We start from the raw sequence: 16,583 nt of genomic DNA, 5'->3' as shown, positions 1-16,583 counted from the left end.
CCAGAGAATTTCGTTCTGTCTTAAAAGATCTCTCCCCCAAATACATGCTTCCCAGCATCACTACACAGAAGTGGGACGCCCTACTTCCCATTCTGTAACCTGTTTTTATTCACTTCTCAGGCTGTGCAGCCCAGCATGTGCCCACCTTGACATCTTGTATTAAGCTTTGTAAGGAGACCGAATGAGACCGGAGACAAGGGGAATGGAAGTGTGGAGTGGTCCAGGGCAGAGCAGTGGGGGACAAAGCAGAACAAGTTGCTTAACTTCCCTAAGCCTCAGTTCATTCATCTGTAAAATGGGCATAATGATGTTATCTCCCTCGTGGGGTTGTTATGAGGATGAAAGGAGATGATCATGTAAAGCACTTAGATCTGAGGATGGCACTGAATAAGTGCTCAATCAGTTTAGCTGCTGGTGGTGGTAAGGCTGTGCAGGTGAGGTTGGGAGGCTGTGGTGGAGACGGGGAGCTGCATGCAAGACTGGTTGTGAGGCTGCATGTGAGGCTCTGGGGGTGCTTCATAAGGGGATATTTGAAATCTTTACAAGTGTTTCTCTATCTCCTACCCTACCGCCTCAGCAACCTGTGATTGCTACCAGCACCTACTTATAGGTACCAAGGACTGTGGACACACACACTTTTCAGAGGTCCCCGTACACTCCTTTAAGGCCTTCCCATCAGAGCACAAGGTGCTTCAGGGACTAAGAGCCAGCCCCAGCTGATACCCCTGTATCTACCACAGGAGCCCAGTCCAGCACCATCAGGCACAGGTCCATGAAGAAGTGGGGCAGGATGAAACATCTCCAGAAGACAGGTGCAGAAGAAGCTGCGCTTTACCCAGCCTAGGATAGAAATGTGCATTGCCAGCCGACATCCACCCCATTTCCCACTCCCACCCCCAGAACAACTTCCAGGAGAATCCTGGCTTCTGAGAACGAGGCAAGAAATTCCCTAACATCACCCAGTGGACACGGGCGGAATCAACTGTGGCGTGAACCACTCTGCTACCCCCCAGTGGCCATAGGTGGGTTTGCAAGACTAAGGCAAGAAAACCCTTGCCTACCTCCTAGTGGCCATTATGGGTTTAGCACCTGCTGGGCCTGTGGCACAGGCAGAACACACCAGCTGGAACAGCCCACTAGCCAAGGAATGCAGGCAGCCTCTGGAAGCTAGAAAAAGCAAGGAAAGAGATTCTCCCCCTGGAGCCTCCAGAAGGAAAGTAGCCCTGAAGACACCTTGACTTTAGCCCAGTGAGGTCCACTTCAGACTTCTGACCTCCAAAGTTGTAAGCCTAAAAATTACACAAGCCCAAGGTAAAGAAGAGCTTATCTCAAAGAGATCTGTGGGTGTGACTTGCTTAACGGAGTGAATCCCAATGAGATTCTTAGAAGACCCACAAATGTAGAATCATATTGGGGAAAAACACTACCAGCTATGATTGAAAGGGAGAGAGACAGTACAAAATGAAAAGAGGCTTAGGACCCCCAAACTCATTTCTGCTTCCCAGGTAACACATTCTCATCTCCTTAACGTCAAGATGCCTCTGAAAGTAAATTGCTCATCAGAAAATTGCTTGATTAGTGAAGATCAACAGGCTTGTGGGGAAATTCCATCAACGCTCTGAGGAAGCCCACTGAAATATCCCCTGGGGCAGCACGGAAGCCCCCAAGGACAGAATATTCAGGAATCTCGCCTCCCAACACTTCTAACTGAACACTGTTAAAGTGTGCTTCTGCCCCTGAGATTACTGAAGACGTCTTCCTGCTGATAAGCTTTTATACTTTGACCGTTCCAGGCCAACCTGCGGCTGCCCCGTTCACACTGAGGGGCCCTCACTTCCTTTACCCCTCCCAAACTATCAGAAGGGCGCAAGAGGACCGTGAAGGTGGCTGGGGTTGGGCCCTGAGCTGACTGACGAGGGAGAGGACCTCGTGGAGCCGGGCCCCGGGCACGTCAAATCCCTGAGCAGAAACCAGGCGCCTATCCCTAGTGCAGATCTGCGCCTGCGCTAAAAGCACTGCTCCCGTGAGCCTTCGCGGCCAAGTCTCTTCCTGTCCAAAAGGCCCCAGTCATTGTATTCAGTGGACCTGAAAGGCATGTGCAACAAAGCGTGATGGGAAATAGATTCTAGAAGCAAGAACAGGCGGAAGCCTCGCTAGGAAATACGGTCCACGAGGGTGTGCAGGTCACAACCTGGCACCGAGAGACAAGAAAAGGCTTTGGCCAGTAAGGAGCCCGGAGATTTCTGGGAAATGGAGTCCGGTGGGGCAGGGAGGCATGTGCGCATGACCGGAAGTGGTGCTATTCAGGCGCCGTCCCCTTTGGAGTGAGAGGCGGGTCTGCGGCCGCAGTTTCTGAGCTCACGCTGGTGGGGGGAGCCGGGAGCTTGCTCGCGTAGCTGGCAGCGGCTTTTTCACGTGGTGTTCTGCCTGAGACCGAGGCAGGTGCGCCACGGGCTCCCCAGCCGAGGCCTGGCTGTGGCTGGGGAGACAGTGAAAGACCCGGCTGGACAGGCCGGACCGGGCTCAGCACCGCAGGCTCAGACCCGGCCTTTAAGGGGACAGGCCTGAGAGAAGAGCCCAGAGCGGGGCTGGCGCTCAGAAAACTGCTGGGAGGCGGTGGCGCGAGGTGGGACCCAAATGCTGGAGGAAGGAGGTGAGACGGAGTGGTGGAGCGGTTTGTGGCTTCTAGCTTGTCCGCTAACAGTGCTGTGTGACCCAGATCAGAATTCGGCGGTCATCCTTTCCACAAGTGGTTGGGGGACGATCCTTTTTGTGGAATAAAGAATTCCGGGGTCAGAAAAGTTTGAGGAGCTCAGCCCTGGATCATTTCTGAGTGTCCTGTCCCTTACTCCGATCTGTTGATGGACCCGTGGCATTAGAAAGTAGAGAGAAATGGGCCCTGGGAAAGAAAATGGGACTTACTCAGGGCCTCCTCTATTGCTTCTGATCTTCCAGCCCTCTTGAAGCATCAGGGATGTTCGGAATGGGAGCCCGTTGGCTTCACCTCATATTGAGGATGGGTTCAACCCAGTTGGATTGTGAAATCGTGGAGGATACTGGAGATTTAGAATCAGAAGGCTAGGATTCCTGTTTAAGCTCTGGGGTACCAGCCAGCTTTCTTAGCCTGTGTTTCTTCATGGAGGAAAAGGTAAAATAACGTTAACTACCTCGTTCACCTCTAAGAACTGTAAGCATCAACTAAAATGACGCTTTTGAAAGCACCTTTTTAAACTGAGATATCATTTACATGCATTCACTTTTAAAGTGTACAATTAAGTAGCTTTTAGTATATTCACAAAGTTATGCAACCATCACCTTTTTTTTTTTGGCTGCGGCATGCAGGATCTTAGTTCCCCAACCAGGGGTCCAACCCATGCCCCCTGCACGGGTCTTAACCACTAGACCACCGGGGAAGTCCATCACCATTATTTAATTCCAGAACATTTTCATCACCCCAGAAAGAAACTGGTATTACTCCACATTTTCCCTTCCTCCTAGTTCCTGGCAACCATTAATCTATTCAATACTTTCTGTCCTCATGAATTTGCCTATTCTGGACATTTCATGAAAATAGAATCATACAGTATATGTGTCTGGCTTCTTTCACTTAGCATAACGTTTCAAGGTTCATCCATGTTGTAACATGAAGGAATCTACGTTTTATGGCTGAATAATATTCCATTACATGGATTATACCATGCTACATTTATCTCTTCCTCAGTTGTTGGACATTTGGGTGGTTTCCAGTTTGGGCTATTACGAATAATCCCATAAACATGCATGCACAAGTTTTTGTGTGGATGTGTTTTCATTTTTCTAGGGTTTATATATACTTAGGAGAGGAATTATTGTATAACTCTGGTAACTTTGGTAACTCTGTTTAACTTTCTCAGGAACTGCCAGACTTGTGTTCCACAGTGGCTGCACCATTTTACATTCCCAGTAGTAATGTATGAGGATTTCAGTTTCTCTACATACTCATCAACACTTGTTTTTTTTCCATCTTTTTAATTTTAGCCATCTTGGTGTGAAGTGGTATCTCATAATGGTTTGATATGCATTTCTCCACTGACTGATGATGTTGAGCATCTTTTCATATACTTAATAGCTGTTTGTATCTTACTTAGAGAAATACCTATTCAAATCCATTGCCCATTTTTAAGTTGGGTTATTTGTCTTTCTTTGTTGAGTTTTTAATTTAAAGAATTCTTTTTATATTTTGGATACTAGACCCTTAGAAGATATATGATTTGCAGATCTTTTCACTTTCTTGACAGTGTCCTTTAAAGCACAGAGTTTTTAATTTTTATGAAATCCAGTTTAGCTTTTCTTTTGTTGCATGTGCTTTTGGTATCATGTCTAAGAAACCCATTGCCTAATCAGAGGTCATAAAGATTTATATCTGTATTTTCTTCTAGAAGTTTTAGCTTTTACATTTAGGTCTTTGATCCATTTTGGGTTTTTATATGTGGTGTGAGGTAGGAGTCCAGCTTCATTCTTTTGCCTGTAGATATCCAGTTGTCCCATCTCTATTTTTTTGAAAAGAAATTTAATTTCTTGGCACTCTTGTTGAAAATCAGTTGTCCATAAATGTATGGATTTATTTCTGGACTCTCAGTTCTTCTCCATTGATCTATATGTCTATCCTTATATCAGTTCCACACTATTTTAATTACTGTTGCTTTGTAGAAAGTTTAGATCTTCTGTAATTTCCTTGAACAATGTTTGGTAATTTTCAATGTAATGTCTTTCACTTTTTTTTTTTTTTGAGATTTGATGATTTTTTATTAAAGAAAAGTATCTAAATGGAAGCAAAAGTAACAGTATCCATAAAAATATTTGTTCTGAAATATTTACACATTAAAAAAACAAAGAATTAGGATTGAGAATAACATCCATTTATGAGAAATTGCTCTGAGCTTGACAGATACCTCAGTGTCTGTAGGGAATGATTTTCTCAATTAAAGACTTTATGGTCTACAGAGAAAGGTCAACTAGAGGTGTCAACAATTTTAAATCTATTACATATAAAATGCAGTGTTGAGGATGATGTGTGAAATTTAATTTTAAAAATTAAAAAATAATAACATTTTGAAAAAACAACTTTAAGAAGAATACTAGTGACAAGAGATTAGAGGTAGATATGGCTAAGACAGTAAAGTAAATTAATCCATACCAAAATAAGTATCCTACCTATGTTATTTATACTTTTTCCTTATAACATCAGTAATCAAACTCTTGCACTTCTTTTGTTCAGTTTATTCCTAGGTGTTTTGTTCTTTTAATGCTCTTGTAAATGGAATTTAAAATTTCATTTTTGGATTGTTCATTACTAGTGTATAGAGATACAGTTGGAGAACTGTTTATTCAATCCTTTGCCCATTTTTAATTGAGTTGTTTTTTTTATTGTATATTCATGTTGTATCCTGCAACCTTGCTGAACTTGTTTAGCTGTGATAGTTTTCTGTGGATTCCTTAGGATTTTCTGTATACAAAATCATGCCATTCACAAATACAGGTAGTTTAAATTCTTCCTTTCCAATCTGTATGCCTTTGGTTTGCTTGTTTGCTTGTTTTTGCCTAATTGCTCTGGCTAGAACTTCCAGTATAATACTGGTTAGAAGTGGCAAAAGCAGACATCCTTGTCTTGTTCTTGATCTTAGGGGAAAAGCATCAGTCTTTAGCTCTGGGTTTTTTGTAAATGCCTCTTTATCAAGTTGAGGAAGTTCCCTTCTGTTCCTAGTTTATTGGATGTGTTTTATCATGAAAGGTATCAGATTCTGTAAAATGGCCTTCTTGGAGTTCACTGAGATGATCATATGGTTTTTTTTTCCCCTTTATATTAATATAGTGTGTTATACAGATTGATTTTCATTTGTTGAACCAACCTTGCATTCCTGGGATGAATCCCACTTGGTCATTACCTCTTTTTTTGTTTAAGCAAATGTCTTAAATTTGCAGAGCCACTTTCTCCAAGGAACTTAATTGGTAATAGTTGTAAGCTGTATATTTACATGCTAAGCATTGTGTCAACTGCTTTGTCTGCATTTAAATCTTCACAGCAACTTTACATGGGATATTATCCTCATTTTACAGATGAGAAAAATGAGACTTAGAGAGGTTACATGATTTATACACTGCTGGTAAGTGGTAGATCTGGAATACTTGAGAGTCTGTTACACTCTAATGCCTCCCTATGTTTGAGTCAATTGATGGAACTTCTGAGGTAGGAAGGGAAATTGGAAAATTTCTGTCCCATTGCATGTCTGCAAATTCAGCCTCAATGAGCCCTGGGACCTATAATGTCATTTGAACACTCTCTTCAGAGTGAAAATTTGAGACTTTCTAGCTTGGTGAGATGTAAATTTTATGCCTCATTGCTTTCTTTCTCTTCCTCCAGAGCCACCTTCTCCAGATCCTCCCCTTCCCCAAGAGGAAGGCACAGAAGAGGAAGGAATGGCAGGTGGTCTCCTCACAGCTGGGCCCCAAGTAAGTTGGAAATTTACTCTGAAAGGCAGCCTCTTTTTTTTTTTTTTTTTTTTAATATTAAGGGTGTTTTTGGTTTTTAATTACAAAAGGAATTCATGTTCTTTGTAGAAAACCTGAAAAGTGTAGACAACATACCCCCCCAAAATTACACTTAATCCTACAAAGAAATAACACTTAACATTTTGATTTGTGTCCTTTTAGTCATATTCTTTTTTTTCTGTTTTCCCCAAATGGGTTTGTCCTGATTTGTAACCTTCTTTTTATTTACACTTAGTAGAATTTGATTAATATTTCCCCAATTTCATTAAGAGTATTCTACAGAATTATTTCTAATAAATTCCATTTCATAGTCCTTCTGTGAGAGTAAGAGCTGTCGTCTCCCTTTCTTTTTCTTGACTAGACTAGGAATTGGTCTGTTTTCATTTTTAGAATGCCTGCTCTTGGATTTCCTCATCAGTTCTACTGTTTATTAACAAAATTTTCTGTGTTAGTTTTTTTGCTTCTGCTTTCCTTAGATTTATTTTAAAATTCACTTTTCAAAATCTCTTGAGTTGAATCCCCTAATTCATTTTCTTCCTGTTTTGTTCATATAGATTGAATATTTTTGGTGGTGGGTCTTTATTTTTTTAGATATGCCAAAATTGTGACTTTGGTTTCTTGTCTGCACATTTAGCTGGGCTGTGCTCCATGCAGGCAAAGTTTGTCTCTTCTCCACACAAAACATCCAGGTATAGTGTGATTGCAGCTGTAGGATTTATGGCTCAACCTTATTAAATTACTCATTTCTTCCATACCTTTATTTTTTGGTTTATTTTGTATTAACTCTGTTAACAACTAAGTTGTTTAACATCTCTTGTAGCTATATTTTAAATTTCTCCTTGTACTTCCTACAGTTTTTTCTTTATGAATTATATATTTGTTATTTGGTTCATGACCCTTATATCTTCATAATGGATTTTACTCTCTTGATTATTATAAAATGACCCAAATGTTGTAAATATTCCATCGTTTTTTAAAATGACCCTCTTTGTCCCGTTTAGTGCATTTCTCAGTGTGAAGGATGTATTGGAAGGACAGGTAAAATTAGAAATCAGGAAACTAGTTATGAATTGGGAAACGATGGTGGCTTAAAGCAAGGCAGTGGCAGGGGCATGGAGAGAAATGCATGAATTCTCATGATATTGAGGAGGAAGAATGAATATGCAGTTGACATGTGGGGAGCTGCAAGAAAGGGGAAGATAGCACCCAGTTGTCTGACATGGCCAACTAGGTGACTGGAGGTACCATTTCCTAAGCTGAAAATAGGCAAAGACCCCCTTGCCTCCGTGCCTTTGCTCCTGATGCCTCCGTTGCCTTGGACATCCTTCTCTTTCTCCATCTGAGGAACCTGCTCCTTGAAGGCCAGGTTGCCCTCCATCTATAATTCCTCCTCTGTTATCCTAGCAACTAATCTGTCCATCTCTTTGACACATTATTACAGGTGGTTGCATACGTGCTGGCTCTCCTGCTGTACTGTGTGATGTCTGAGTAAGCAGGAATATTTATTAAATGTTCTGAAAACATTAATCATTCACATTTCTTTGCTAATTTGCAGCTGATTCCTTGTTGCATAAACTCACACATTCTAATTTTGTTTTTTCTCTATTGGCGCTTTTAATTCCCAAGCACCTGTTAGTTCTGCCCAATTACTGCTCATATATATACATAGTTTCTTCTATTTATGTATAAAGTCTACTAGAGTTATAAAACATGTGAAGACAAGAGAGACTGTATTTTATTTATTTTTGTGCATCAATATCTAATATAGTGTTAGGCACATAAGAAGTGATCAATAAATGCTTTTCTGGAACTACCCTGAGTCTTTTCAAAGACCCTTTGTAGGCCTGCTAACCAACACACCCAAAGCTGCCAACCTCCCCACCCCCTCATATTCTAAGGCCACTGGGCAAGAAGGAATATGCTTGTTGTTTCAGGGATCCACACCTTTCAACAGTGTGACTGTAGCTTTTACCCAGAAGGGATGGAGGCAGTTGGCCCCTACTCCGAGGGACAGGTTCAAGAAAGGGATGCCAGAAAAGTCCAGAAACCTGGTCCTACTGGGTAAGGAAACCATTTAAAATGCAGAATTTGTTCAGTTCTGAAAATGTTTTACTTCCAGTGTCGAGTGATCCTGAGTGGCTCTGCTGCACCAGAGGGACAGTGTTTGTTCCTCCTCATTCCCTAGTGAAAGATCTCTGCATTCTGGTTTGGGAAATAGGCAGTTTCATTTTGTTCCCCCCGAGGCTGCACCTCCCCGTTTTCTTATTTCCCAGGAAGGGTGGGGTAGCCTTCAGGCCAGTTCCTCCATAGTCACTAAGTTCCCAACTTCTTAAGTATCTGGCTTTATGGGCTTGCTTAGCTCCCTGGCTTGACCCCTCCTTGAGGCTGTTACTTTAGCTCTTTTCAGAAATGCTCTACTAAGACCTTGGCACCGTATCTGTCTTATTTACTGCTGTGTCCCCTAGTGCCTGGTACCAAGTCAGTGCTCAATAAATATTTGTTGAATGAATGAAGTGAATGACCCATTTCCACTCCCCTCAGTTCTGGGAGGCTATTTATACTTAGTACAGATCTCTAAACCCCACTTTTTTCCCCCTTAAATAGGACTTCCAGTCTCCCAGCCTGGTATGAACTCCCAGTTGGAACAAAGGGAAGGTTCATGGATGCTAGAGAGAGAAGGCCTAAGGAGTACCTGTCCAGGTAAGTGAGCAAGCACTAAGCCAGTCAGAGTCTCGGGAGCAAAAGCCCCTTTGAAACATGCGTTAGTGCATTTGAGTATTTTAACGACTGGTGAGGTAGATATTATTATCCCTGTTTTATAGATGAGGAAAATAAAGCTGAGAAAGGCTAACTCACTGGTTCAGAGCCTCACAGCTAGAAAGCGGCGAGGCTGGGGTTTGAAGCAACAACAGTCAGACTCCAAAGCCCTCTATTCCACGCTGTCTACTCAGCCTCCCAGGCTGGGAGGCATTTGGGAGCGCTGGTGGTATTGCTGGCCTCTGGGAAATGAGAGTCATCTTTGCCGGCCTAGCACATTCCCTGCTTCGGGTTCACCTCACTGAGGATCTCAAGTACCCACCTTTAGCCGTGCTTCAGCTGTGACACCTACTGCCGCTCCCCTCTCTGACTAACCCTTTATTGGACTCTGCACCCACACCCTTTCTCTCCCTCTTCATGGCCATGCTGGAATTTTCTGAAGGGCTGATACTAAGAAACTTAGGGAAAACGAGCAAGAGAAACCATAGTTTCTGCCTTTATCTCTTGCTACTCATCTAAGGCTGCTCACTCCACCCCCACCTTCATATTTCAGCCCTTGCAAATGTCTGACCTTTGGCAGGACCTGTGGTTCCAGCCACTTCTGATATTTTGAAACTTAAAGCATCAGAGGTACAATGAACTTAACAACTTTAAAGTGACAAAATTTTAAATTTTTCTAAAAATGCGGTCTAATGCTTTATATCTTTTATGGTTGCTGTAGGACAATGAAAACAAAGCCTCTGGCTTACTTTGTGCACGGTTCATCTGAACTCTCTTCACATTTTATCCTCTTTCTAAGCAGCCTGTCACATGTCACCTCAGCCCTTGTAACTCTGGGCACCACTCACACTTGCTGAAATACTTCCCTTTACCAGGAGCCTCACTGCCTGCTGCTTCCTTCTCCCAAACCCCCTGCTTCCCAGCACAGCATACTTGTTATGCAGGACCTTTAACCTGAATCCAGAGAACCCTGTGTGGAACTTTGGGAATTGAATAGAGTGTTCTGTGGCAATAACTGCATCTTTCTGGGAAAAGATTTCGTCACAGTCTCAGAGGGGTTCAGGATCCTATAAAGGTTACTGAAAAAGATTCAAATCACCATGTCACTAGAAACAGAAGTTGGGAAAAGGTGTTACCACAAAGGATCTGTGCCCTGAGGTATTAGTGTAGAGTATTAGTGTGGAAGCAGCTTTGGATGTGGACCCATGAAAGGTGCATCCAGGTCCTGGCTTGCTACATATTAACTACATGGATTCAGAGTAAACCACTAAATTGTGGTCGTCTGTTTCTATATCTGAAAAAATGTAGATAACAAAACCTGTCTCACTCTTTGACAAACTTATTTGAAAAAAAGTTGTCGACAATGTAGGGCGGTATTAATTCTGTAATAGTGAAGTAGCTGGAGGAAAGTTTTAAATCTGGCTATTAGAGTAACTAAAACACTGCTCCTGTGATGTCGCACCTCTGCTCTGAGACCCACCGAGCATCCTGGGCATCACTGTGCCTCCTGGGCTGGTTTCAGAGCTATTATTCCATCCCACCCCTCCCACCGTGACAGACCCAGATCTTCGACCTGCCTTTGCCTCACTGCGTGGTACATGCCTGGCGTTGTTTTAGCTACTGGAGGTGCAACAGAGAACAAGATGTAGGCCCTGCTTACATCCTAGTGAGGAACGTAGATAAAGCAAGTAAACAAAATAACCGAAACAATATTGGATGGTGATGAGTACTGTAAGAAAGGGGAATATGGGTGGGGTGGGGGCTCTCCTAGATCGGATGGACAGGGAAGACCACTTTGAGGAGGTGACACTGGAGCTGAGATCTGAAGGAAAAGAATGAGCCAGCCATGTAAGTATCCGGAGGAGGAACATTCTGGGCCACTCCACGTGTTGAGGCTTTGAGTTGGGAATAAGTTAGACTTGTGTTAGGATGAGAAGAGCCTAGGACTCAGTAAACAAGAGGGAAGGTGCTGGGCAGGGGTCAGATCATGTAAGGCTTAGAGGCCATGGGAGGCGTTCAGGTTTTATTCAAATAGGAAGATAGGAGGCCATTGAGGGTTTTGAGCAGGGAAGGGATAATATTTGTGTTTGAAAAGATAACATGTGTGGAGACTGGACTCTCAGTGTTCAAGACTAGAAGCAGGGAGATCAGTTAGGACATTCCAGTGAGAGGATGGTGGCGGCTGAGGAGGAGGATTCAGGACATACTTGGGTGTTAAAGCCAACATGACTTGCTAGTGGACTGGATGTGAGGGAAAGAGACATTAAGGATGACCCTGGCCTGAGCAGTTGGGTAAATGGGAAGACTGACAAAGACACTGGCTTGAAAGGGAAAATCAGCGGTTCTGTTTTGGGTATATTCAGTTTCGAACATAATTAGACCGTCTTATACAGGAGCCAGCACCCATGCCCCCTGTAGTGGAAGCGTAGAGTCCTAACCACTGGACCACCAGGGAATTCCCCGCATAGTCTTCTTAATTGCTTTTTTCTCCCACTGCTTCTTTTGTTGTCGCTTTTCTTCTCCTTTCCATCTTTTACTCAGATAGATGGTCAGTTTTTGAGAGCTGTAAGACCAAATACCAAGTAACATAGAGATACCCTCAACCCGAAACAGGGACTTTGGTGCTCTTAGTAGACTGGGCTTTGAATGCATGTGCAACTTAGAGGGAAACCTGCTTAATGGGAAACCATTTAATATGATTTACAAGGAAAAGGTCCAAGATAATAACAAGCACTCATATAACACTTGCTATTCCTCAGGTATCATTCTGGGTCCTTTGTGTTTTAGCTCATTTAGTCCTCTTAATAATTCTGGAAGAGAGCTACATTCACAAATAATAAATCCAAGGCATAGTAATTTGCCCAGAGTCACACAGCTAGTAAGAGGTTGAACCCAGATTTGAAACCAGGCAGTCTGGGTCAAGATTCTGTATAGAAATTCAAATAAAGCATACCTAAAACTAACCTGCTGTTTTCCTAAATAAGGTAGAAACAGGAAGAATCTTTTCAGGAAAATTGACCCTTGTGAAAAGAAGCTCCATAGCCTTCTCTAAAACTTCACTCCCTTAGCTATAAGCCTCTATGAAGGAGACAGAGAGAGATGTCTGGGACCATTGGGTTCACTTAGTTTTAATACTTTGCAAATATTATACATTAATTCACACTTTAAGGTTTTCTCTTAAAATGAATGAGGTCCCAAAGGGGATTAAGAATCAGTAACTCTTTTTAAAAATATCACCCACCCCCATCCATATTATAAAAGCAATGTTATTCTTTTTAAAATAACTTTTTTTCTAATAAAAATAAGTTCATTTGAAGTTTAGAAAATAAAAAAGAAAATCAAGATCTCCTGTCATCCCACCACACGGAGGTATTACCTTCAATCTTCGTATTACAAAAAGCAGCATTTTCTAAAATTAACAGTATGTAATTTTACATATTTCTTCTTTCACCTAACAGCATGTTGTTTATTTTTATCACTGCTTAGTCCTTGAAAGCAAGGTTTTTATAACTTTTATTATAAAAATAATAGTCACTGGAGAACATTAGAAAATACAGATAAGCATTGAAGAAAATAAAAACTACCCCTGCCTAATCCCACAAGCCAAAGACAACACAGCTTATCTTCACATTGTATAACTTGCCAGTGTTTTTTCAATAAATACCTTTCTACAAAAGGAATTATAATGTACAGATTTCAAACATGACTTATAACTGCTGAACAGTGTCCCTTGATCGGCTATACTATAGTCATTCCTCGTTATTAAACATTTAGGTATTTGCTTTTCATTTGACAAATGATGCAGTGTTGACAACTGATGTTAATGCAGGTGAAGTGGAATTCTGTGTCAGCATTTTAAGGACTCTTGACACATGCAGCCAGATTACTCTCCAGAAAGCCTGTCCATTTATGCAGCCGCACCAGTGTGTGAGATATCCCAAATGCTGCACTCTTAACAACACTCTAGAATTAACCTTTTTTTTTTTTGAAATCTTGCTGATATGATAGGTGAAAACATTCATCCTGCTGGCATCAGTCATCAGCTTTTTTAAGTGAATTGTTCAAACCTGGTAATAGCAGGTTGGCCAAAACCACACCAAGAATTGTGACTAAGAAGACAGCTTAAGACAACCCAGTACTTGGCAAAAGCACAGGAGAGGAGTGTCAGAAAGAAAGGAGAGGAGTGCACCTGAGGCAGGTTCAGGATAAACTTCTGCTGTTTAGGAAAGGGAGCAAAGAGTGCTCATGTCTCTGAAAAGCTTTCTGATCATTGTGGTTATAACAGAAACATCCTGGGTGGAAGGGGGTGGAAGCATCGAACCTGTCCCACATAAGAGCTCAGCCAGACTCCTTCAGCCTTTTGTCTTTCTTTCACCAAAAGAATCTTTAAAATTGCTTTTGTAAATATTCTTCAGATTGGAAGATTGTATCTGAATCACCACCTGAACAAGACATTTCTGAAGAATCATTCCAAGACCCAAGTGTAGAGATGCCCTCTGGGGAGTCAGATCACAGGAACAGTGAACTGGGGAAGAGCTTCAATCTGAGACCAGTTCTTTCTCCACAGCAGAGAGTTCCTACAGAAGTGAGACCCCATAAATGTGAAACACACACAGAGAGCTTCAGGAAGAATTCAGATATAATTAAACCTCACAGAGCGAAGCCGTACATATGTAATGAATGTGGCAAAGCCTTCAGTTACTGTTCTTCCCTTTCTCAGCACCAGAAGAGCCACACTGGGGAGAAGCCATATGAGTGCAATGAATGCAGGAAGGCCTTCAGCCAGAGCTCATCTCTTACTCAGCACCAGAGGATTCACACCGGAGAGAAACCTTATAAATGCAGTGAATGTGGAAGAGCCTTCAGCCAGAATGCAAACCTTACAAAACACCAGCGAACTCATACCGGAGAAAAGCCTTACAAATGTAGTGAGTGTGAGAAAGCCTTCAGTGACTGTTCAGCCCTTGTTCAGCATCAGAGAATTCACACTGGAGAGAAGCCTTATGAATGCAGTGACTGTGGGAAGGCCTTCCGCCACAGTGCAAATCTTACAAACCACCAGCGGACTCATACAGGGGAGAAGCCCTACAAGTGCAGCGAATGTGGGAAAGCCTTCAGCTACTGTGCGGCATTTATTCAGCACCAGAGAATCCATACAGGGGAGAAACCCTACAAATGTAATGCATGTGGGAAGGCCTTCAGCCAGAGTGCAAACCTCACAAACCACCAGAGGACTCACACTGGAGAGAAACCCTACAAGTGCAGTGAGTGCGGGAAGGCCTTCAGCCAAAGCACAAACCTTATAATCCACCAAAAGACCCACACTGGGGAGAAGCCTTATAAATGTAATGAATGTGGGAAATTCTTCAGTGAGAGCTCAGCCCTTATTCGACATCATATAATTCACACAGGAGAAAAACCCTATGAGTGCAATGAGTGTGGAAAGGCATTTAACCAGAGCTCATCCCTTAGTCAGCATCAGAAAATTCACACTGGTGTGAAACCTTATGAATGTAGTGAGTGTGGGAAGGCCTTCAGGTGTAGTTCAGCTTTCGTTAGACATCAGAGACTCCATGCTGGAGAGTAACTGGGAACATAACCAAAGTGGATGGGGACCTGACAGGTAATTTGAAGGCATCTGGGGACATCTGACTTTAAGTCTAGCTCAGAGCCACATGCAAAAGCACCTTTAATAAATAGTCACTATTTTACATGTTGCTTCTGGAAGGTCTCAGGTGCTCTCTTCTTTCTCAACATCTTCTTAGACAACCCAACCCCAATTACACTGCTTTAAAGATTTACCTTTAATTCAGTGGTAAAAGCACTCCAGAAACGATTTATAAAGAATGAGTGAAAGACTTCGTTCCTACTTATAAGGCCAGGTATTTTGGCAGTGGTGTGGTCGTAGTAGTCTCTGCTTGAATGAGGGCTGTTGCAACAGGAGAATCAAGAACATTAGCCGGGAACGAGTATTCCCCATAGTGGGGCCACTGGGGTTTAAGATTTGGGGGAGTGAATTCAAGTGAGGAAGGGGATTCTAGAGCCAGCTGTTACTAGAACGGGGCTGGGGGAGGGATGCTGAATCTAGACACAGCTGCACACAACCTGCACTTTCTGAGCTGCTCAAGTGGTCTATTCTAGTTACTGCTGTCAAGAAAAGACCGAGGAAGGACAGTGAGGTTGAGGGTGCAGGAAGAAGCTAATGAAATCCCTCAGCAAGGCACATACCTTTAAACGGAGTTCCTAAGGGAGGGAAGGCTAACAAACCTGGGGCAACGTGACGGCAGCACATTGTGCTTTGCTTTCCCTGGCTCAGAGGCAGGCGAGTCATTTTTACTTTCCCCTCTTCCTGACAGTTGAGTATCTTAAATTAAGCTCTTTAGCCTGTTGGCCTGCTTTCTCCCTTGCACCCAACTGGTGTAGATCTCATCTCAGCACTTATAAACTGCTGTGAGCTTACTTGGTTTTTGGTTAGGTAAGCCTGATTTGAGACTCCCCATTACTGGTCTACTGTAAGGTAAGCTGGTTATACCCTCAGCCATCACCCAAGGCCTCTAGCTTTGATTCCTTGATGACTTGCCACGTGCCCTGGAATGTTCCTCACTCCAGCAATCTCAGGCAGTCCTTTCCACTAAAGCAGTTTTCCACCCCTGCTTGCACCTGTGATTAAAAACCACCTAAACCACCATGACCAAATGGGACAGCCAAGTGGCTAATGGCAGGGAAACGAAGTTCTTGGTGCCATCATTCCCAACTCCCTTTAGGCTAGTCCCCAGAAGCCCCTTCCAGGTGGTACTTCAGGCTGCTCGGGTAGCTTTGTCTCAGTGTCCAGGTGTTTGAGGTTCATTCATTGCATATCAAATAAGGTGAAAGTGAGTGATGAGCTCTAGAAACTCAAAAGGAACAGAACTAAGAAAAAGACAAGGGAGAGGCTTAGGAAAGGTGAAAGCGTTCATTAGAAAATAGTCTGTGACTGGTTTAAAGCAAACCAGGGTAGGTCTAGGAGCTGCTAATTAACTACAGAAGAGGACTCATAAAGGTCAGGTTCTTTGGTTGTCCCATCAGTGGTTCTGAACCACAGCTGTACACTGGAATGGAGAGTAAAAAGCCTTGAATCATGGGCCCTGGGCCCAGAACCCACCAAATGATTAAACTGGTTTGGGAGGAAGAGCTGCTTCCCTGGGTGTTTATTATGTTTAATTCCCCAAGTTTTCTTTCTGACCAAGAACTTTTTCTTGAGGAGCTCCATGAATGTGTCTCCAAAAAGCAGACTTCCTTTCTAGGTATCTTCTGAGCTA

At 42.8% G+C, this 16,583-nt stretch overlaps 1 protein-coding gene across 3 annotated transcripts; it reads left to right on the top strand.

The window, feature by feature from the left end:
• The first annotated feature begins 2,092 nt into the window (after positions 1-2,092).
• On the top strand, positions 2,093-16,453 carry ZNF79 (zinc finger protein 79). 3 transcript variants are annotated; one of them, XM_067743248.1, is made up of 7 exons: positions 2,312-2,653; positions 2,956-3,148; positions 6,401-6,489; positions 7,163-7,217; positions 8,463-8,589; positions 9,133-9,228; positions 13,701-16,453. In XM_067743248.1, the coding sequence occupies exons 2-7, from the start codon at positions 3,137-3,139 to the stop codon at positions 14,870-14,872; spliced, it is 1,551 nt and encodes a 516-aa protein (XP_067599349.1). In that variant the 5' UTR covers positions 2,312-2,653; positions 2,956-3,136; the 3' UTR covers positions 14,873-16,453. The 3 variants fall into 3 exon arrangements, with proteins under 3 accessions (XP_067599351.1, XP_067599349.1, XP_067599350.1); XM_067743250.1 differs by lacking the exons at positions 9,133-9,228; positions 13,701-16,453 and adding an exon at positions 7,970-8,016 and having other exon boundaries at positions 2,093-2,653; positions 8,463-8,498; XM_067743249.1 differs by lacking the exons at positions 2,956-3,148; positions 7,163-7,217.
• Positions 16,454-16,583: the final 130 nt, after the last annotated feature.

The sequence above is a fragment of the Pseudorca crassidens genome, chromosome 7 (genome assembly GCF_039906515.1).
Source record: "Pseudorca crassidens isolate mPseCra1 chromosome 7, mPseCra1.hap1, whole genome shotgun sequence".
Classification (NCBI taxonomy): Eukaryota; Metazoa; Chordata; class Mammalia; order Artiodactyla; family Delphinidae; genus Pseudorca; species Pseudorca crassidens.
The sequence above is the reverse complement of the archived record's forward strand: the minus strand, read 5'-3'. Positions and strand labels throughout refer to the sequence as shown.